The sequence below is a fragment of the Mustelus asterias genome, chromosome 15 (assembly GCF_964213995.1).
Source record: "Mustelus asterias chromosome 15, sMusAst1.hap1.1, whole genome shotgun sequence".
NCBI classification, from domain to species: domain Eukaryota; kingdom Metazoa; phylum Chordata; class Chondrichthyes; order Carcharhiniformes; family Triakidae; genus Mustelus; species Mustelus asterias.
The window spans coordinates 77,657,841-77,681,310 of record NC_135815.1 but is presented as its reverse complement, the minus strand read 5'-3'; the positions used below and the strand labels follow the sequence as shown (position 1 = coordinate 77,681,310).

Here is a 23,470-nt window from a genome sequence, read left to right as displayed (position 1 = left end):
ATGGCCCGACATATCCCCCACTCAACCTTTACAATCAAGCCAGGGGATCAACCATGGTTCAATGGAGAGTGCAGGAGGGCATGCCAGGAGCAGAAGCTACCAAACAGGACTACTTACATGCCAAATGGCAAAAACAGCAAGTGATAGACTGAGCTAAGTGATCCCACAACCAACGGATCAGATTTAAGCTCTGCAGTCCTGCCACATCCAGTCGTGAATGGTGGTGGACAATTAAACAAATCACTGGAGGAGGAGCCTCCACAAATATCCCCACCCTTGATGATGGAGGAGCCCAGCACATCAGTGCAAAAGATCAGACTGAAGTATTCACAGCAATCTTCAGCCAGAAGTGCCGAGTGGATGATCCATCTCGGCCTCCTCCAGTGGTCCCCAGCATCTTGGATGCTAGTCTCGAGCCAATTTGATTCACTCCACGGTTGGACGCACTGGATACTGCAGGGGCAATGGGCCCTGATAACATTCCGGCAATGGTACCGAAGATTTGTGCTCCAGAACTTGCCACTCCCCTAGCCAAACTCTTCCAGTACAGTTACAACACTGGCATCTACCCAACAAAGTTGAAAATTGCCCAGCTACGTCCTGTACACAAAAAGCAGGACAAATCCAACCCGGCCAATTACCGCCCAGTCTACTCTCGATCATCAGTAAATGAAAGGGGTCACCAACAGTGCTATCAAGCAGCACCTGTTCAGCAATAACCTGCTCAGTGATGCCCAGTTTGGGTTTCGCCAAGGTCACTGAGCTCCTGACCTCATTACAGCTTTGGTTCAAGCATGGACAAAAGAGCTGAATTCCAGAGGTCAGGTGAGAGTGACAGCCCTTGACGTCAAGGCCGCATTCGACCGAGTATGGCATCAAGGAGCCTTAGTGAAACTGGAATCAATGGGTATCAGGGGGCAAACTCTCCGCTGGTTGGAGTCATACCTAATACATAGGAAGATGGTTGTGGTTGTGGAGGGTCAGTCATCTAAGCTCCAGGACATCTCTGCAGGAGTCCCTCAGGGTAGTGTCCTCAGCCCTACAATCTTCAGCTGCTTTATAAATGACCTTCCTTCAATCATAAGGTCAGAAATGGGGATGTTCGCTGACGATTGCACAATGTTCAGCACCATTTGCTACTCCTCAGATACTGAAGCAGTCCATGTTCAAATGCAGCAAGATCTGAACAATATCCAGGCTTGGGCTGACAATTGCAAGTGACATTCGTGCCACACAAATGTCAGGCAATGACCATCACCATAAGAGACACTCTAACCACCGCCCTTGATATTCAATGGTATAACCATCACTGAATCCCCCACTGTCAACAATCTTGGGGTTACCATTGGCCAGAAACTCAACTGGATTCACCACATAAAAATAGTGGCTACAAGAGCAGGTCAGAGGCTAGGAATACTGCGGCGAGTAACTCGCCTCCTGACTCCCCAAAGCCTGTCCACCATTTATCTACAAGGCACAAGTCAGGAATGTGATGGAATGCTCCCCATTTGCCTGGATGGGTGCCGTTCCAACAATACTCAAGAAGCTTGACACCATCCAGGACAAAGCAGTCCGCTCGACTGGCATCACTTCTACAAAGGTTCAATCCCTCCACCACTGACGCTCAGTAGCAGCAGTGTGTAAGATCTACAAGATGCACTGCAGCAATTCACCAAAGATCCTTAGACAGCACCTTCCAAACCCATGACCACTTCCATCTAGAAGGACAAGGGCAGTAGATAAGTAGAAGACCATCACCTGCAAGTTCCTCTCCAAGCCATTCACCATCCTGACTTGGAAATATATCGCCGTTCCTTCACAGTTGCTCCCTCCCTAATGACTTTGTGAGTCAACCCATAGCACATGGACTGCAGCGATTCAAGAAGGCAGCTCACTACCACCTCAAGGGCAATTAGGGATGGGCAATAAATGCTGGCTAGCCAGCGATGCCCATGTCCCACGAATGAATAAAAAAAACTCAATGGGCTGAATGGCCTCCTTCTGCACAGTAAGAATTCTATGGTTCTAAGGAAAAGAAATGTAGTAAATTTAGAAGCAGTGATGAAGAAAGATCGAATCTGGAATTTTAAATCTGAGTATCACAAGCAAAAGGAAAGACGGAGCCAAGGAGTTTCTCAATTACAAAGAACAGTACAGCACAGGAAACAGGCCCTTCGGCCCTCCAAGCCTGTGCCGCTCCTTGGTCCAACTAGACCAATCGTTTGTATCCCTCCATTCCCAGGCTGCTCATGTGACTATCCAGGTAAGTCTTAAACGATGTCAGCGTGCCTGCCTCCACCACCCTACTTGGCAGCGCATTCCAGGCCCCCACCACCCTCTGTGTAAAAAACGTCCCTCTGATATCTGAGTTATACTTCACCCCTCTCACCTCGTGATCGTCACCTCCGACCTGGGAAAAAGCTTCCCACTATTCACCCTATCTATACCCTTCATAATCTTGTACACCTCTATTAGATCTCCCCTCATTCTCCGTCTTTCCAGGGAGAACAACCCCAGTTTACCCAATCCTCATAGCTAAGACCCTCCATACCAGGCAACATCCTGGTAAACCTTCTCTGCACTCTCTCTAACGCCTCCACGTCCTTCTGGTAGTGCGGCGACCAGAACTGGACGCAGTACTCCAAATGTGGCCTAACCAGCGTTCTATACAGCTGCATCATCAGACTCCAGCTTTTATACTCTATACCCCGTCCTATAAAGGCAAGCATACCATATGCCTTCTTCACCACCTTCTCCACCTGTGTTGCCACCTTCAAGGATTTGTGGACTTGCACACCTAGGTCCCTCTGTGTTTCTATACTCCTGATGACTCTGCCATTTATTGTATAACTCCTCCCTACATTATTTCTTCCAAAATGCATCACTTCGCATTTATCCGGATTAAACTCCATCTGCCACCTCTCCGCCTAATTTTCCAGCCTATCTATATCCTGCTATATTGCCCGACAATGCTCTTCGCTATCCGCAAGTCCAGCCATCTTCGTGTCATCCGCAAACTTGCTGATTACACCAGTTACACCTTCTTCCAAATCATTTATATATATCACAAATAGCAGAGGCCCCAGTACAGAGCCCTGCGGAACACCACTGGTCACAGACCTCCAGCCGGAAAAAGACCCTTCGACCACTACCCTCTGTCTCCTATGGCCAAGCCAGTTCTCCACCCATCTAGCCACTTCTCCTTGTATCCCATGAGCCTTAACCTTCTTAACCAACCTGCCATGTGGGACTTTGTCAAATGCCTTACTGAAATCCATATAGACGACATCCACGGCCCTTCCTTCATCAATCGTTTTTGTCACTTCCTCAAAAAACTCCACCAAATTTGTAAGGCACGACCTCTCTCTTACAAAACCATGCTGTCTGTCACTAATGAGATTGTTCCGTTCTAAATGCACATACATCCTGTCTCTAAGAATCCTCTCCAACAACTTCCCTACCACGGACGTCAAGCTCACCGGCCTATAATTTCCTGGGTTATCCCTGCTACCCTTCTTAAACAACGGGACCACATTCGCTATCCTCCAATCCTCAGGGACCTCACCCGTGTCCAAAGAAGCGACAAAGATTTCCGTCAGAGGCCCAGCAATTTCATCTCTTGTCTCCCTGAGCAGTCGAGGATAGATGCCATCAGGCCCTGGGGCTTTGTCAGTTTTAATGTTCCCTAAAAAACCTAACACTTCCTCTCTTCTAATGGAGATTTTCTCTAACGGGTCAACACCTCCCTCCGAGACACTCCTGGTTAACACGCCCCTCTCCTTCGTGAATACCGATGCATTCTGGCATGTATTTGATTCAACACAGTGATCTCGGAGAAAACACAGTGATCAACACAGTGATCTCGGAGAAAATAATTATATGATGATGTATTTAGGCAAATTAAAGTTTAGATGAATAAAATAGAAGAGACATGGTTAAAGCTGCAAATAATAGATGTGTTCACAGCACTGGATGAGCTCAGTGGTAGAATGTGGCTTTGTGACATTGACACCCATATAAGAAGTTCCAGAATTTGTCTTTGTTATCATCTTCAAACTACTCAGTTGTATCAAACCACTACAAAGTCAGAGAAATAGAAGTCAGGTACTTCCCTATAGTTCAATCAGGACGGAAAACAGAGGTAAGGCACTTGATAATTGGCTTTACAATGGCATTGAGAGATGCCAAAGAGCATGTTGCTCGCCTGTGTGCATATTGAAAAGAGAAAGAAAAATGTCCTTGTGCCGTATATTGTATTGTACAGGGACAAACTAAAAAAGCTTTCATGTGACAAGGATAACTTCTTTCAAAACCAGTCCATCTCAATACTGTTTCTTTCCAGTTGAAATGAGTACTTTTGTGGCAAAGAGCACAGGAACATGCCCTTTGGCCCTCCACGCCTGCGCCGATCACGTTGTCCTATCTAGACCAATCTTTTCATGTGTCTATCCAGATAAGTCTTAAATGTCGCTAACGTATCTGCCTCAACCACCTCACTTGGTAGTACATTCCAGACCACCACTCCCCTCTGTGTAAAAAAACTTAGCCCACACATCTCCACTGAACCTTTCCCCCATTACCTTGAACTTGTGCCCCCTTGTAATTGTCATTTCTGCCCTGGGAAAAAGCTTCCAACTGTTCACCCTATCTATACCCCTCATAATTTTATAAACTTCTATCAGGTCGCCCCCTCAGCCTCTGTCTTTCCTGGGAGAACAATCCCAGTTTATTCAAGCTCGCCTCATAGCTAATACCCTCCATACCAGGTTACATCCTAGTGAACGTTTTCTGTACTCTCTCCAAAGCCTCAGTATCCTTCTGGTAGTGTGGTGATTAGAATTGGACACAGTATTCCAAATGTGGCCTAACCAACGTTTTATATGTTTTATACACCCACTTCCAAGTCATAAATATACAACAAGTAGTGGTCTTAGTAAGAACCTCTGGGGGAAAAAAACACTGTACTCCTTTCTGCAGCCTGAAATACAAACATGTCTACCTATCTTGGAGCCTCATTTTGAATCCCTCCAATCAGGTTTCCATCTCTGCCACTGTACCAAACAGCTCTTGTCAAAGTCACAATGTTATTCTGTTTGACTGTGACAAAGGTAAACTATCCCTCCTTATCCCTTCTTAACCTATCTGCAGCCTTTCACAAGGTTGACCACACCAACCTTTTTCAACATCTCAACACTGGCGTCTAACTGGGTGGGATCAGACTTGCCTGTTTCCATTGTTACCTATTCAATTACAGCCAGATTATCATTTAAAATGTCATCCCTTCCTGTTTCAGTACCATTATCTCTGGTGTTCCTCCCCACCCCTACCCCCAGGGTCTGTCATTGGCCTCTTCTCATCTACATTGCTGCCCCTCCGAGGCATCATCCAAAAGCACAGCATTAGTTTTCACTGGTGACAACCAGTGCACCTCTGTTGCTAAATTATCAGACTGCTTATCTGACAGTACTATCCCCGCTCCAAACATAATTCCCAGGTTATTAGCCTAATCCCTCGGTTTTGCAACTGACTGAGTCTAAACCAATATGTTGACAAGTTTGGTAGCACATTTGACTCTCATGCTGAACTTCTGACCTAATTTGCAGCATAAATAAGAACAGCTATTTAACCTTGGTAACTTGATTGATAATCTCCCCTGTTTTAACTCATCTGGTGCTGAAATTCTGATTTGCTACCTCTCAACTTGACCATTCCTGGCTAGCCTCCCAAATTCTACCCTCTAAACTTTCCAAAGCTCTGCTGCCCATGCCTTCATTTGAATTAAGTCTCTTTCACACATCACCCCTGTGTTTGCAGACCTACATTGTCTCCTGGTGAAACAATGGGTGGGATTTTCCAGCCATGCTCGCCTCAGGACAGGAAATTCCCGCCCGAGGTCAGTGGACCTTTGCATGGTCTGCCAAATTTCTGTCCCACCCGCTATGATATCCCGTGGTGGGTGGAACGGGAAAATTCCACCTAATTTTTATATTTTTAAAATTCTTATCCTTGTTCTCGAATCTATCCATGAACTCCCCCCTTCCTATCTCTGTTAACATCTTCAGCCCTATAAGATATCTCTGCTCCTCAAATTCTGGCCTGTTTGACATCTTAATTTTAGTTGCTTCAACATTGCAGCCGTGCCTTCAGCTGTCTAAGCTCTGGAATTCCCCCTCCAGCTACCTACCTTTCTTGTTTAAGACTTGTGTCTTGGCATCCAATTTTGTTTGATAACACTCTTGTGAAGTGCCTTGAGGTAGTTTACTGGGGTAGCACAGTGGTTAGCACTGCTGCCTCACAGCACCAGGGATCCAAGTTCGATTCTCGTCTTGGATCACTGTCTGTATGGAGTTTGCATGTTGTCCCTGTGTCTGCGTGGGTTTCCTCTGGGTGCTCTGTTTTCCTCCCACAGTCCAAAGATGTGGAGGTTAGGTGAATTAGCCATGCTAAATCCTCCCTCAGCGTACCCGAACAGGTGCCGTAGTGTGGCGACTAGGGGATTTTCACCGTAACTTCATTGCAGTGTTAATGTAAGCCTACTTGTGACTAATAAATAAACTTTAAAAAACTTTAATGGTGTTATATAACCACAGTTGTGGTCGCAAAGTAGTTATGTTACTGGACTAGTAATCCAGAGGCCTGGACTGATACTTAAACCCCACCATGGCAGTTGGGACATTTAAATTCAGCTGATTATATACATTTGGATTATGACCATCTAACTGCTCCGTTTTTATAAAACTCTGTTACACTAATGTCTAAGGAAATAAATTAGCTATCTTTGCTTTCTCTGACTCCAGTCCCACAGCATTGTACTTGACTCTTAACTGTCCTCTGAAATGTCCAAGCATGTTACTCAGTTGTCACCGACACAAGGGCAATTTGAGGTGAGCAATAAATGCTGGCCTTGCCAGCAATGCAGACATCCCCTGAATGAATAAATTAAGTTATAAGCTTCAGCGTATTATCTAGGAACAGACAGTGAAATTCTTGCACTATAATTATGCAAACCATCTGGTCAGAATATAAATTATTTCCAGTGCTTTTTTCTAAAATTAAAATTGGAAATAAGTGTTTTTCAATTTCATGCTCTGCAAAGAGAGAAGGTAATTTTTATATCGTGTGCTATTTTCTAAGCCTTGCTAACAAGAATTTAATTTTGCAACTTTTTTGCTTCTCTCTTCTGCTTCAGCATTTAAAATGTGATGCCTAAATCCAAATATCAGTAAGGTCCTCGAGGTTTAATGGATAAATGCATCAAGTGCTGTGGTTAACTCAGTTTGGACAACAGTTGAGTGCTCTAGAATTGGTCTCTGTGCCTCTGGATTGGAGGAAGAAAAATCTCTCGGGGTTGTGACTACTGATTGCTATCCAGGGCCCTCTGGTGGAACTGGACGTTGAGCAAGTAGAGGATTGTGTTAAACTGCTAACATTCGCTGTTGACTTGATCAACCTAAGTCAGTGTTTGACTCAATAATTTGCCACTAGTTATTAATGTATATAATAAAGGTTGCATGAATTAAGCATCTAATTCTTAAATTTATTTTGTAGGAAGTTTGCAGTATCTACAAAAATTCCAGATACAAAAGGCTGCCAAAAATGTTGTGTTGGTAAGGAAATATTTTCTCACTTCTTAAATATCTCCATGTAAAGTGCTGGTCATAGTCAAATTGAGAATAAGAACATAAAAAATAGGCCATTCAAGGTTGCACCATCATTCAATGATCTTCTATATTTATTCCACTGATCTGCGTTATCCCCACATCTCTGGATTCCTTTAGTGCCTAAAAATCTTTTGAACCCAGTCTTGCATATACAGAATAACTGGACATCCACTGTTCTCTGAAGTAGAGAATTCCAAAAATTCACAACCATCTATCAAAAACCTGTATTTTAAAGCATCTTCAACATTCAAAGGTGTTATACAGGGAGCAATTATGAAACAAAATACACCAAACCACATAAGGAGTTATTAGGTCAGATGACCAGAAGCTTTCCCAAAGAGAGAATATTTAAGGAGGAAAAAGGGGTGGAGAGATATAGAGAAGGAATTCTAGATTTAATGAGCTGAGGAAACTGAAGGCAGGACCACCAATGGTGGAGCAATTAAAATTGGAGATACTCAAGAAGCCAGAATGAGAGGAGTGCAGATATCTTGGAGGATTGTGGACTCAGAGTGAGGATGGGCAAGTGAGAGTTTTAAAATCATGATGTTGCTTGGTCAGTGGAGTTTAACGAAGGCCAGAGAGCACAGGCATGGTGGATGTATAGGACTTGGATTGAGCTAAAACCCGGGCTGCACTGTTTTTGATTACCTCAAGCTGATGGAGAGTGGAATGTGGGAGACCAGCTAGGACTAGTTGGACTAGTTAAATCTAGAGGTAATTAAGGCACAAGAGGCTTTCATCAGCAGATGTGCTGAGACAGGTGAAGTCAAGTGATGTTGCACAGGTGGAAACGGGTAGTCTTAATGATGGTGCAAATATGTGGTCAGAAACTGCGATGGGTCAAAATTACATCAAGTTTGTGAACAGGCTGGTTTAATCTCACACTGTTATCAGGGAGAAGGATAGCTGTCTCGGGAACAGAACTTGGAGCGGGAAGCAAAAACAATAGCTTCAATTTTCCCAATAATTCAGCTCATCCAGTACTAATGTCGTATAAGCCGTCTGATAATTTAGCAACAGTGGAGGAGTCGAGAGAGATGGTGGTGATGTAGAGTAAGATGTTAACAGCATACTTGTGAAAACTAATTGGATGATAAATATAAGGGGGGCCAAAGATAAATCCTTGGAAAACACCAGAGATAATAGTGCAAGAGTGGGTAGGGTAGTCACTGCAAATAATTCTCTCGCTACAATTAGGTAGTTAAAAATGGAACCAGTTACTAGCTACCTTGCCCAGCTGGACAAAGTGGGGAGGTTTTGAAAGGGGATGGCTTGGTCAACTATGTTAAAAGCTGCAGATAGGGCGAGGAGGAAAGTTTACGTTTGTCACAGTCACATGGGATATAATTTGTGACTTTGATAAGTGCAGTTTCAGTACTGTGGCAGGGCTAGAAACCTGAAAGGAGGGATTCAAAGATGGAGTTCTGGGAAAGATGGGAACAGAAATGGGTGGGGGCAATATGTTCTAGGACTTCGGAGAGGAAAGGGAGGCTACAGATGGAACAGTAGTTTCCTCCCAAAATGAACGACCTTGTATTTATTTGGGTTGAACTTCATTTGCCAATTGTTTGCCCATTATGCAAATTTATGAATGTCTTGTAATTAATTGCAGTCCTCAGTTTTGTTGTCATCTGCAAACAAGTTTTCATTTTTAGGTATATTAGTTGATTGTGCAATCCAAGATATTATGTGCAGTGCTGGAAAAAATACTAAGTTGCTTATTGTTTGTTGCAGTAAGAAATCCTTACACAGGACACAAATACCTTTGTGGTGCATTACAATCCAGTATCGTCTTGTTGGAGTGGGTTGAGCAAATGCAGAAGTTTATGTTAATCAAAGTAAGTGGAACATTTAAAAATTATACAGCTTTGCGCCTTCATTCAGTCCAACTCCACAATGTGGATTTACTTTTTCCTGTAAAATGCAAGTGAAAAATAGACAGATAATGCAACATAGAGACAAATATTAAGAGCCAATGGATTATTATTTCAATGGGTACTTTTTGAATTTCAGTCTTATGAATAGCATGTTTGTGTACCCAGTGACAGCAATCTTGTAATTTGTCCTCTGATATTTATCAAATTGTAATCATTCTGGATTGCAACAAAATGGATTTCTTAAAGACTAGTGTTCTAATGAGAATTATGTTTCCTATTTCCTGATGCTCCAAATGCATATAAGGCAGATCACCTCCACAAAACTCCGACTGGGTTGTGGCAAAATAACAATAAAGCAACGCTGTGCCAAAATTGTACAAAAGAAATTACACCAGAGAGCACTATTGAAACTTTCTTTTAAACAATTTAGCATGATCAAATAGCATATAGTGCATGAAAACATACCAAAGTTCTTCACTGTTGGTCTTTGTGTTTGAAATGTCCAAGGGGAAAAATTGGTTAAATTTCAATGATCTGAATTTTAAAAGAACACTGATACTTTGATCGTTGGGGGTTTCATTTAATGTGTGTGATGGTTCTTGTTTTACATTAGGCCCAAGGGTTGATTTTTTTTGAGGAAATATAAAATGATGCCCTAGCATGTTGATTTCAGTAAAGGAACAAAACTTAAGTAGTATGATTTGAAACCGTCAATCCAAATTCTACTTCATGTTCGTTTACTGAAACATGTTAGTTAGAATTTTTGTTTTTCCTTCCCTGTTGGAGTAGGGGGGCAAAAACTGTTGGGTCTTTCTTGACTAAAATAAATAGTCTTGCTCATCCGTAACTAGTTTGTGAGCAGTGCAATATCATAAGTGGACATTGAGGGTAGGAGGACCTTTTCTTTCCTTATGTAATAAACTTGTACCTTGTTTTCTTTTCCATGAACTTTCATTTTATTCCTGGTTTGGTTTGACTTTCCTGCCTTTATATTACAAATGCGCCATGTTTCACTATATTTACAGAGATGTATATCTTGCAAAATCATTTCATCTGACTTGCTTTGTTTAAATAGTAAAGTATGAATTAGGACATTACTAAATAGTTTATTAATACTCTAAAATGAGAAATTTATTGAATTATATATTTATTAATGCATTTGGCACACCCCAACGATTCATCCCAGTGTACAGTGTAATGTAAAACCTATGAATTTTATTTTTTGCCCTAGCATGTTGACTTTCCTCTGCCAAATCCATTGAAAGTTTTTGAATTGCTAGTGGTCCCGGAACAAGAATACCCACTGTTATGTGTTGCTGTCAGTAAAGGAACAGAACTTAATCAAGTAGTACGATTTGAAACCGTCAATCCAAATTCTACTTCATGCTGGTTTACTGAAACAGGTATGTCAGTTCTCATTTATTATAGATAATAGCAAGTGATTTTTATTTACTTAGGGTTTTTTAATGTTTTGGAAATATCTTATGTGATGACATATTTTGTATACTATATATATAGAATTTAAGATTGCCATACAAAAGCTAGATCAAAACTCAAGATAAGGATTTGAGTGGGATTTCTCAGAATTCTTGTTATAGAGCAACAATAGGACAGTAGAGTTTACCCACCATTGTTCTCAATAGGAGATACACATAGCCTATTTATGGGGGGAAGAGAGGATGGCAACGAATAGATTAAGGTAAACTCTTTCTTGCCGTTTTATTTCTGTTTGCATTATTTTGCCTATTTCTTAGTTGTGTATTTACTGGTTTTCCAGTACGATCTATATCGTCTCTTTAGCTCAGTAAAAATAACCATCGGGACAATTTTTACCTTCTCATTCCATCGGTTGATGGGTGGGGCGAGCCGGTAGGATCACGAGAGAGGCAAAAAATCTGGTTCGCACACGATTTCGTGCCTCTCTCAATATTACTGGCATCAGATATCTGGCGAGATCAGGCTGATCTCAATATTTAAATTCTATATTAAATAGTGAGCCCGGGACAAAATTGTCTGGGCTAATTTGCCTTAGCAGACTCGCCGGTGACGGTCCTCACCGACGAGGATCACATATGGTCCCTATCATCGGGGACCTGTCATGATGGCCTCGCCAGTCGGACTGGAAGCCATTGAGGCCCCCGGGAGGTCTGGGGCAGGGGGGTGCCCCTTGGGCAGTGTCAGCCTGGCACACTGGTAGTGCCAACTAGGCAGTGTCAAGGGGATGGGGCCTAAAGGGAGGCAGGCAGGAGGACGCTGCGCACTCTGCAACCGGGGGAGAGGATTGGCTATGGAGGTCAGTGATAGCTGGGGAGAACAGAGAGAGATCTGTGCATGTGCAATTTCACCCTCTGCTGTCAGCTGCCAGCTTTCAGGTGAGCCCCCTCCTCCTGCTAGTGGGAAACAGATCTTGCTTCATTTTTTGCTCGAGTGTGGTAAGACTGGATTTTTAACTTACCCAAAAAATCGGCATGATTCTCTCCTGTTTTCACGCTCATTTGGCACATAGAAATTTTTTGTAAGATCACCCCCCATGTCTTTTGACACAGTAATATTGTTGCAGTACAGAAAAACTGAAAAAGATTGGATTTGATCAAGGCACTTTCTTTTCTGTTCAGTCATATTACATATCTACATAGATCATTAAACCATGTCTGATCCTACATTTTTTAACTTTTTGAGAGAGAACAATAATATGAAAGTAATGTCTATTTAGTTCAGAAATTTGCTGTTGGCCCTCTTGCTGGTTTAGGTAGATATATGGCTGCATTGGTGTGCAAAGGTTGTTGTCATTGCCTCTTTTCAAAATAATGCTATGAAAAGAGGCAATATACTTTGCAGCTGTCATGTGTGGATCTATTGGTATGGGCATTTGAGCATAAACAGGTGTTGTAAAATGAAATTTCTTAAGTGGTTAACAGTTTTTGAAGAGAGAAATTTATCTTGCAAGATCACTTAACAACGTCCTGTCCAAAAGATGAATGAGTCAGGTAACACCATGTTGCTCTTGCCATACAACCATAATTTGTGGAAAGAGAGTGAGCATGACTTGATTACGTAATTTGTGGGGTTAGATAAATATTCCGCAACTTTGCCACATTTCTTGTCTTCCTTCACATCATTTAAGAGGCAAATGTGAGTATTTACTGAAGCCTATTTAAAAAGTTCAGGTTTTGAATTTTAAAGTTTTATTTGTGTTGCCTGTTTTGCTTCACAACTATAATTTAGCCGAGCATTTATAAAAATAACACTTCAACTCGAACACAAACAATTGTAAGGAAACAAACATTTTGAGATGATTGTTTAACTTGTCAGGATAAAGCAGCTTTTAATCACCTTTTACTCACCAGGGAAATACCAATTTAAAAGTTAAAAATTCTCAGCAAAGTCTGAGTAATTTTCACTGGTTCACAGACTTTAGACTATTTCACAGAGAACATAAATGCTTTAAAAAAAACTGCAAATATGCTGAGGATGAGTAATACTGTGTTATCACTTGTTACAGATATGCCACAGGCAAATGTCATCCACGTGACTCAGCTAGAGAGAGATACAATAATAGTCTGCATGGATCGTAAGTTTCCAAAACAAGATAACTACTTTTTTTTCAAAAAATGACTACTTTCATGTCCTTTACAAGTACCATATTGAAACATAAATGCTGTAGCTAGCTTTTTTATTACTTGTAGGTGTTTCTGAATAACTTGAGTTTTTTCTGTGAGCTAGCACAGGCATACTGGGTAGAATAGCTGCCTTCTGTGCTGTATCATTCCATGAGTTTCGTGACCAATTTATAAGCAACAACTGGCACCCATTGCTAATATCAGTTGAACAGGTAAATTTCTACATAACCAAATGGTATGCCTTCAAACCAATCTCAAAGAAAAATCACAGCACAGGAACAGGCCCTTTGGCCCTCCAAGCCTGCACCGACCATGTTGCCCGACTGAACTAAAACCCCTATCCTTCCGGGGACCATATCCCTCTATTCCCATTCTATTCATGTATTTGTCCAGATGCTCCTTAAAAGTCACTATTGTATCTGCTTCCACTATCTACTCCCACAGCGAGTTCTAGGCACCCACCACCCTCTGTGTAAAAAAAAACTTGCCTCGTACATCTCGATGTAGATTTATGTATCAATGTGCCCCCCCCCCATATTCTAAGCCATTGTTTTTTGTTTGTATGCCTCTTCTAAGCAAGATTAATAATTTAGTACCAGTTTGTTCTGCGTTATTGCCAGTATTGTGTTACTGACCCAAGATAGTGATTTGAGACTGTCCATGGTGATATTATCTGAGGTACTTGTCCTTGACAGGGGAAATTTTAATTCCTTTAATCTGAATTAAATTCAAACCCAGGTCTCAGAGGTGAAAGGGCAGTGCTCAAATCTGCTCTCCAGTGACAGTGAGGGTGGGGTGCATTTGTGCACACAAGAAGTTACATACATTAAGAAACTGGGCCCTGTTCTTTGTAAACAGGAAGAATGTGTACATACATTCAGCTAAGCAAAATAAATTACAGCTATTCACTGGTTTATTCCTCAAAGCAATGCCTTAATCAATCAGAGTCAAGCTGTCTGGTTTATATTTCAAACAATACTTGGCAGTTAATTGTCAGTCACCATCAACTAGTGCATTATCCATGGTAACACCTCAAGCAATCAACACTTTTATACTGTATAAATTTGTTGAGTTCCTTTGCATTGTATTCTTGCGAATATCCTGATGAGTGCAAGATGAAAAGCTTTGACAGAAAATGTCTCTCCTGAGCAATACAGAAATTTACCATTTAAATTGATCAGTATGTTATGAATCCTTCAAAGATATTGTTTCAGATTCAGAACTCTAGCGTTTATTTGTTCAAGCTGTTATCTGCTGAAAGACTTTGTTATCTAAGGATGTCGCCAACTGTTGACAAAAATTAATCAAGCTGTCCCCATACCTTCTGATAAGAGAGTATATTATAAGTAGCTAGATTTCCAGGGTTAGACATAATTTGGCTTCAACTCTCAGCATGCATAGCAGAATTCACTACTAAGTTCCTACTTTTAAATATACTAAACAGATTCACCGTGTTCACTGCAAACCATGTCAATTAAAAGTAGTTAGAAAGTTAAGAGAGCTAATTTGGCTCCTATTTGGTTGAATTGCAGGTTTACAGATGGCATAATAAAATGTAGCAAGGATCAAGCGAGTCATATTTTAAGATTGGTTTTGCTCAGCTGGTTTACCTGAGCTGGATTTTCAACAGATGATCAACTTGTTATGACTTGTTCCAAGATACAGTATTGGAGTACATTTTTACTAATAAGCTAATTTTAGAGAGACATAGATATAAAGCAGGTTGCTATTTTTATACTCAAACCAATTACGTTTGCCTGTTGAACTTGGCTAGCTATGTTAAGTATATAACACTGTACTTTGAAAGTGTGCATGTAGATTTTAAGTAAAAAAAATACTAATTTAGTAAATGATATGCCCATTTCAATAAATGGGCCCTTGGTTAGTTAATTAGCAAGGATATTTTGTTTCACAAGTAATTGAAACACTTCTAAGGGACTACTTTTGCCTCTGTTCTTTAAAAATGTACCAAACCGATTCCATTCAATTACTTATTTGTTTCACTCTGTACTTTAACATTCTAGGCTGTTTAAAGATTGTAAATCTCCGAGGCAGATTGAAATCAAGCAGAAAGCTGTCGTCAGAACTGACATTCACTTTTCAAATTGAGTCAATAGGTAAGGATTTCTCTTTATTCTTAAGGAGATGTTACACTAAAACAGGGTGTTACTCAAAGTGGGAATTACTTGTAAAAATGTGTAGATATTGAATTTGTATTGCTACTTATGCTGCATTGTCCAACCTACAAGTTTATCAGCTTGAGTCTATTTTTGCCAAAAGACATCACTTTAAATTGTCAATTCAGTTCAACAAATTTTCAACATGAGTCTGAAGGTTAAACATAAAATCCAGTTTTCATTTCCAGTATTAATACACTCCTGAAATTCAGACTTGGATTCATTCCATTTTGAACACCGCATCTTTCTCTGTTCCACCTATACTTGCTGAAATCATGCGGATCAGGTCTGCAAGGAACACAGTTAGTTCAGTCAGTAGTCACTGGTGTCTTGTTCACCTACCACCACGGTGCTGTGCTCGCTAACCTACGTTGGTTCCAGGTTAAGCAGGATCTTGAATTTTTATCTTTGCTTACAAATCTCTCCATGGCCTCACCCCTCCCTATATCTGCAATCTCCTCCAGCTCCCTCTCAGATGTCCCTGCTCTTCCAATTGTGGTGTGGTGATTTTAATTATTCTGTCTTTGGCCACACCTTTAGTTGCCTAGGTGCTAAGTTCTTGGATACCCTTTCTATATCTTATACTTTGCTTTCCTCTTTTCAAACATTGATTGAAACCTCTGACCAAGCTTTTGGTCATTTGAACTAATATCTTGTGTGGCTTGCACTTGTATTTTGTGTGATGCACCTTGGCATGTTTTATTACCGTAAAAGTGTTGTACAAAAATAAGTTGTTATGAAATATGGACACAGGTTCTGTACACTTTTTGCAATTACCTAATTCCATGTGTAAAACAGAGAAGTAATTATCCGCCTGTGAACACTGGCTTTCAGATATACTGGCAGTTGGCAGGGTCCCAGTACTTCGCAGAAGAGCTTTTAAAATATTCCAATTGACAAACTGGCTATTGAAAAACAAATTTAGATTGGCTTCCATGAAAAGATGTAATGCAACATTGAGGACATTTGTTAATAGTTTCCTTTTGCGTGTCATGTTTTTTCACCATGTTTTTATAATGCAGTTCTGCTTCAGATACATTAATGCTTGTCAGTGTTTCAAATGTCGAAGTATAACTTTTTAATTTGTTGAAATCTTTTAATGGCATTTTTAGTTTAAATTATTTAATGATTGTTCTTGCCAGCTGAAACTCAGTAGACAATAACATGCATTTCCCCATTTGTTAGTTTGTTTACAGGATAGTGTTCTTGCTTTCTGGAAACATGGAATGCAGGGAAGAAGTTTTAAGTCGAATGAGGTAAATGGAACAAATATTCTCATCTGTAACTTATTTGTATTGTAACGAACCTTTTGAAAGAAAATAATTTGACATCACAGATTTACTGTAGTGTTCAGTTTACATCATTCAATTTTGTATAGCCAATGATTTCCAATTGGATGTGCTTTTATTGGATATGTTTACTCCATATAAATATTCACCACAAAGTACAATATGATAGTAAATTAAAATAACTCGTGCTCACTTTCATATTGGTCATCTCGCATTGGATTGTTTTACAGCGGACAACATCTTTCATGTGTATTTGAATCATTCTCAAAACAAGACTTGATTTTCTACTTTGAGAATCATAGAGTAATGGTGAAGAAGCAGATGTTTCTTAACTTTTGATAAGCTGTCAATGTTGTTCTAACTAACATAGTTCAGGGATTAATCTGTTAATATGTTAGAAATGGATTGCTGTTAATCCTGAAAACTACTTTTTTCTAGATTACACAAGAAATTTGTGATAATTCAAGAATCTTCAAACTTTTAGGCTCTGACAGGTTAGTAGAATGCAGACCTTGTGTGGTGATGCTGCAAAAAAAGCATTTTACTTATTCTGTATTTCAAACTAGTTTAGATGAAGAGCAAATCTGAACCTACTTCAGATTTTCATGTTGCTTTTGGATTGGAGGGAGGTTGAGGAAAAGATTACACTTTGTTTTTTTTTAAGTACAGTTTTCCTTCTAGTGGCAGACAGTGAAAAGTACATAAAGAACCAGATTGAGGCTAGATTATATTTAATACATTGTAGATTTTAACACTGTAAATTAAATTTGCTGCAGAAAATGACAATCCACATTCAAATATGTAGATGAGTAAAATTAAAGTAGTAGTGGATAGAAACATGAGAGGTGGGTCATTTTTGAAGACTAGGCTTAAAATAGTCATCATTATTATTCATTTAAAAGTTAATTAATAGAATATTAATATTCATGTTTCTAGTTGGTGCAATTAAGTTCACACACATCTCCATAAATATAGACAATAGCATTTCTCAATCAACAAGTCAAGGATGTCCTTTTGTGATTTAGGAAAGTGGTACCATAATCCCATGAACTGGCCTTGATTCATCCAATAATTGAAGCCTGATTGTCAAGGTCCCTTGTGATTTTAACTGTTTATTTAGTTAGAATGTTCAATTCTCACAATCTAGTTTGCCAGGGCTTTTTTTTCCATGTTCTTGCATTATAGGCCTTATTGGTATGGCTATATGAGTGGGGCAGACCCATAAATTCTTTATGTATGAACCTAAGAAAGTCATAGCTGGATCAATCCAAAAGGCTATATCTAAAGATGTGCAGGTTATGTTGATTGGCCATGCCACATTACCCCTTGGTGTCCCAGGATGGGTTGGGGGAATTGGCAGGGTGGGTACATGGGATTGCAGAGATAGGGCCTGGGTGGGATGCTCTGTCGGGGGGTTGTTGCAGACTTGATAGGCCGGGTGGCCTCCTTCTGCAATATAGGGGCTCAATGATTCTATACTCTATACTTATATCATTCTCTACAAGGGGTTGCTAAATAGCAAATCATAAGAATCTTGTGTTTCTGCCCCTTTCTGTCATTCTCATCCAATGGACTTGGAGATGCAGAGATCAGTTGCCAGAATGTCACAGTTGCCCTACTTGAGATTTGTAAACTCAGCACAAATGTGCTAATGTATCTAGGATCATCTTGGACTGTAGAATTTAGTAACACAGGACAATGCCAATGTGACTTTGGTGACCCAAATGTCTTTTAATTATAGTTTGATTTGGATGCTGATTGAATAATCATAGATCCATTAAGTATGTTTTATTATTTCCTTGTAGGGTGGTGGTGCTGGAAAGTAGACCAACAGACAACCCGACTGCCAATAGCAACTTGTACATCTTGGCTGGCCATGAAAACAGCTACTAATTGCCATCAGATGATTGAATGGGAGTGTACATAGAAAATACAGAATTGCTTTCTTCAGCATTGAAGAATGTTTGAGGTTGTTCAGAAGCCACAGTATTGTCTATTTGTCATAGACAAAATTAATCAATATTTTATTTATTGTGGCATGAAACCTACATGGAGGACATGTGGAAGTGCCACAGCCACCTTAAGTTCAAAATACTACACAAGTGCTTGGTTTACCATATGTAATCTATGTACATAAATGTGTAGTTTTTTCAGTATGTACTTCATATTGTTGAAGTCGCACACTATAGTTCTTAATGTAGATAGTAGTGCATATGATGTACAGGTAAGTATTTTACTGTACCAATGTGTATAGGTTTGCATGATGCAAAACTTAATTTGGGTACTGCTTTTAAGGAATTATTTTGGTTTTACTTTATTTAGTTGAGATTAGTATATATTTTGCAACAAGAAATGAGCAGTATACCCATCTAATCATCTGACTAACAGTTGCATTTTAAAGTGTAATTTAGTCATTTGGATATGAATTGGAATAATCTTTGAAGGGTTGTAATCCAAACATCCATTTGTATGCTTGTTGGTTTTAGCAGTTTTCTTGCAAGTACACTGGTATTAAGTTTGCACAATAATGCTGATAAAATGTGATGTATTTTACTCATGTGGTTAAGTTGTGAATTGTAGGGCATCCATTTGGATTTAACTGTCCTATTTCAAGAGCAGTAGAAGATTGCTACAGTTTAATAGCTGTTGATGTATTTTATGTATCATGTTTTAACCACGCAAAATTGGGTTGGCCTACTTTTACTATCCTGATGACATCTGGATTTTACTTGGTAAAAAGTAAATATGACAGTATCCTTTCTCTGCTCTGAAGTCATGTTAACCCCACCTGGCAAGACTCCAAAAGCAAATAAGATTGTACTTTTTTGTATATGGAAAAATGAAAACACTGTAAAAAGCTTAAACTAACTATGATACCAACATTCAAAATGTTCAAAAGTCTTGGTTCATAAAGTAACACACAACTTTTGGTGTAACACTATATCATTGCATTAATATCGCTCAGTAATACATTTTCAGCTGCCAATAACTTTTATAACTGAAACATGACCTGACTTTTCTAAATGCTGGGGTTTGTTTGAAACATCCCATTACAGTTTATCAATTGAAACTGTTCTTTGTGTAAGTCTCATTCTGCCAAATCTATAAACATACTTCAGAATTTCTCCCCAAACTCTTGTATGCTCCCTTACACGTAGCAAAAGTTAGTTAAGTGTTTCTACCTCATGTAGATACAATTTTTGTGGGAAACACTCAGCACAAAAACATTAGTATTAGAGGTATTCTGATTCAGTCAAGTTGCAGTACCTAATATTTGTATAAAGTATCAACATAATTGCATATATGGGCTTGTTACTTTTTTATATATTTCCATGTTTTCATTTGGTATGGTCATTGGGAACAAAATGTTTTGATTTGTATTGATTAGCCAAATTACTGACATGATCCATTCAGATGTTTCCTGTTATGTATATACTGTAAAATAAATTCAAAGGGTTTGCATTTAAGGTTTTCTTTGTAAATTATGTTGGTTTGAAATAATGTTTATGTTAACTTTATTGCTTCTATTAATGCTCTGCTTTTTTAGGCTAAAAGCCAACTCTGATATCCAATTAAATTAAAAGTAAATGTTTTAAATTGGGGGATGATTATTGTATGAGAGCAAGTTGGCCCTCTATCCACTGGAATTTAGAAGAATAAGAGGTGAAACATGCAAGATCCTGACAGGGTGGATGCTGAAAGAATATTTGCCCCTGTGGGAGAGAACAAAACTAAGGGACACAATTTTAAAATATTTTAGCTTAGGAGAAATATTTTCTCTCTCAAACTAGAACTCTTTTTCCAGAAAATGATAGAGGCAGGGTCATTGAATATTCTTAAGGCAGAGATAGACAGATTCTTGACTAACAGGGTAGTGGAGGGTAGGCCGGATAGTGGTGTTGAGGCCACAATCAGATCATTTATGCTACTGAATGGTGGAGCAGGCTTGATGGGCTGAATAGTCTATTCCTGTGCCTAATTTGTACGTATGTTCGTATTACTGCCATGACTCAGATCTGGAAGCACAGATATCTGTAAATGTAAGATGTCCAACTAGTCTGTACTGTTTAGTGACTGTACCATGCAGAGTATTCATCAAATAAGTCACAATGTGAGCGATTACCAATTTTTTTGACTATAGTATACCCAACTCTCTATCCCATCCCAACTGTCTTAATTTTAGTGATAATTAGGTGAGTGTAACTCTTAAGGAAATAATAGTTTAAATTCAATTCAACAGTTTTAATGCAGGATAATAAAATCTGCTTTTTCTTAGGGATGAGTGGTATTAATTTTGACAAGTAACTAATATGAACAATGTAATGGAGATTAAATATTTGAAGTTTGTCAAAAATTATTTTGTACTTGGAATGCAGTAAACAAATACTATTGTATAACCTCTATCTATTGGTGCTTTCTGGAAATCTATGGTGATCTAATTATTTTTAAACACAAAAGGTTAGAACTGGAATTGCCATTCAGGCCAGATACCCCGCTTATCGTATAGCTTCATTTAACTAGGACAGTTCTTATTCTTTTATGATTTACTGAATAAGAGACCAGAGTGATGTATGTTGATGTCTGACAGCAGCCTTTTCAACATTGATCACATGTAATGAAATTAAATTAAATTTAAGCTTAGCATCTGAAGAAAGTAAGAATGCCTTGGAAAGAGCATTTGTTAAATGTCCTTGGCTGGAACATAACATTACTTGTACTATTTTAGGCAGCTGATTATTTATGGTTAAAAATGCACTCAACATTGGGACATACTCAAACATCCTGTTACCTGCAATGCTGGTCAAGCTAAATACTACTGTCATACCCGTTAATCTTGAACAGTTACCTTTTTTAAAAATGCCATATTTGACAATTAATGATAACCTTGGTATTTACTCCACCTTCAGTTTAAAACCCTGGTAAGTTTACTGCAGTAAGAGTTTTAACAACACCAGGTTCAAGTCCAACAGGTTTATTTGGTAGCAAATGCCATTAGCTTTCGGAGCGCTGCTCCTTCGTCAGATGGAGTGGATATCTGCTCCATCTGATATCCACTCCATCTGACGAAGGAGCAGCGCTCCGAAAGCTAATGACATTTGCTACCAAATAAACCTGTTGGACTTTAACCTGGTGTTGTTAAAACTCTTACTGTTTACCCCAGTCCAACGCCGGCATCTCCCATCAAGTTTACTGCAGTCAGATGTATTTCAAAATTTTAATTAATATCAATTGGGTTTAAAACAAAATAACATATTAGATTTCAGAACATTTCATGCAACATGTATATGCCTGAAGAAATTCTGAGGAAGTTCACAATAGTGGCTTTTAAAATTTTTTCCAACCACAACATTTGGAATTCTTGCATTGCATTCCCTCCATCACCTTTGAAAATCTAAGTTTTGCATTATCAAACCATGTACTTGATCAACCATCATCAATCTTACATATTTAAACTGTAATGGGGTAATGCAGTATGTCTAAGGCCTGTTTTTTAAAAATCTATATAGATAGCAATGCTTTGTAGAGTTCCCTGACAATATACATTCTTCCATGTTCATTGAACCTATTAAATAAATTGTCATCCTACTTGGAGATGGGAAATCACCAGAGAATGCAAACTATTTACTGGTTCCTACTATGTGTGATCATTACTAATATGTGTACATACTTTACTTCCTCACATCATTGATAGATCGTTGTTTTACACTGGGAAAGTTCAAATTCAGTATTCATGTGATGGCTAGTTATGGCAGGGAGTAGGTGAGCCATTCAGGTCAAGAAGATTTCAATTCCTGGTTTCTGCTAATATACAATGATGTGCAATTAGACAACTTCCAGAACTTTGGTGTTGAAAAAGAGAGTGCAATTCACAGTCACCGCATTTGTTTTAAGAAGTATTTTGAAGTGTAGTCACTGTTGTAATGTGGGAAACACAGCAGCCAATTTGCACATAGCAAGCTTCCGCAAACAGCAATATGCTAATGACCAGATAATCTGATGTGATACTATTTGAGGAGTGAACACCGGGGTCAGGCCATGGAATCTTTTACACCCACCTGAGAGAGCAGAAAGCGCCTCAATTTAACATCTTATTCAAAAGTCAGCACCTCTGACGGTGTACTGTACTGGAGTGTCAGCTTAGAAATTTTCTGGAGGATTTGGACCCACAACTTTCTAATTCAGATGAGAATTCCACTAATTGAGCTATGTCTAACGATGACAAAGGAGAGACCACCTGATATGGTTAACCTCTAGTGGAAGTAATCATGCAGATATCAGGTGAGGACACTGGACTGAGCTGTGAAGCCTATAGTAAAATAGCTCAGCAAACACACTGAGCTCCCACAAGAGGAATAACACGGAACAAGTGTAACCACATCTCAGCTAGAGGTCAATGTCTTCAGGAGGGGAAAAATGTTTATCGATTTATTTATTCTAGATTTTCTGTAATCTGCCAAAATGAGTGGAATCATATTCCACCTTACTCAGTGCTTTAGGAAAAAAAAGCAAGTTTTTATATTCTCAAAGCTGTCTCTGTGTGCCTGTATTCTATGCTAATTGATATTGACTGCACGTGAGTGTTGGTCAATCACATTTATTTCATTATTATTCTGCCCATGCCTTTCGTTTTACTGCCTTTAAGTTTCAAAATCTGTAATTGTCATGAATTCCTTATAATTACTGACTTGCATCAAAAAGTGTGAAGTCTGCTTGAAACTTGGCAGAAAGGACTTCGGTGTGATCAAGACAGTTGCTGAACTACAAGGATAGTAGAACTTTATTCCTCCAGTTGTAATGAGACATCAGATTCTGGCCAGAGAATCATTTCTCATTCAAAGAAGA

The 23,470-nt window shown here is 39.3% G+C and overlaps 1 protein-coding gene across 20 annotated transcripts in view; it reads left to right on the top strand.

Annotated features, from left to right (window-relative positions):
* Window positions 1-20,089, top strand: part of map4k3b (mitogen-activated protein kinase kinase kinase kinase 3b) — a 288,964-nt gene extending 268,875 nt beyond the window's left edge. For 19 of the 20 annotated variants that reach the window (XR_013499675.1, XM_078230171.1, XM_078230180.1 and 16 more), the window contains 8 exons: window positions 7,549-7,607; window positions 9,399-9,502; window positions 10,773-10,944; window positions 13,044-13,112; window positions 15,186-15,278; window positions 16,524-16,594; window positions 17,066-17,121; window positions 18,433-20,089. Coding sequence is in view for 18 of the 20 variants with exons in the window: in XM_078230171.1 (XP_078086297.1) it covers window positions 7,549-7,607; window positions 9,399-9,502; window positions 10,773-10,944; window positions 13,044-13,112; window positions 15,186-15,278; window positions 16,524-16,594; window positions 17,066-17,121; window positions 18,433-18,520 (712 nt within the window). In the remaining 2 variants the exon portion in view is untranslated. Of the gene's footprint in view, window positions 1-7,548; window positions 7,608-9,398; window positions 9,503-10,772; window positions 10,945-13,043; window positions 13,113-15,185; window positions 15,279-16,523; window positions 16,595-17,065; window positions 17,122-18,432 lie in introns of those variants that run through there. The other variant, XR_013499674.1, reaches the window with a different exon arrangement.
* Window positions 20,090-23,470: the final 3,381 nt, after the last annotated feature.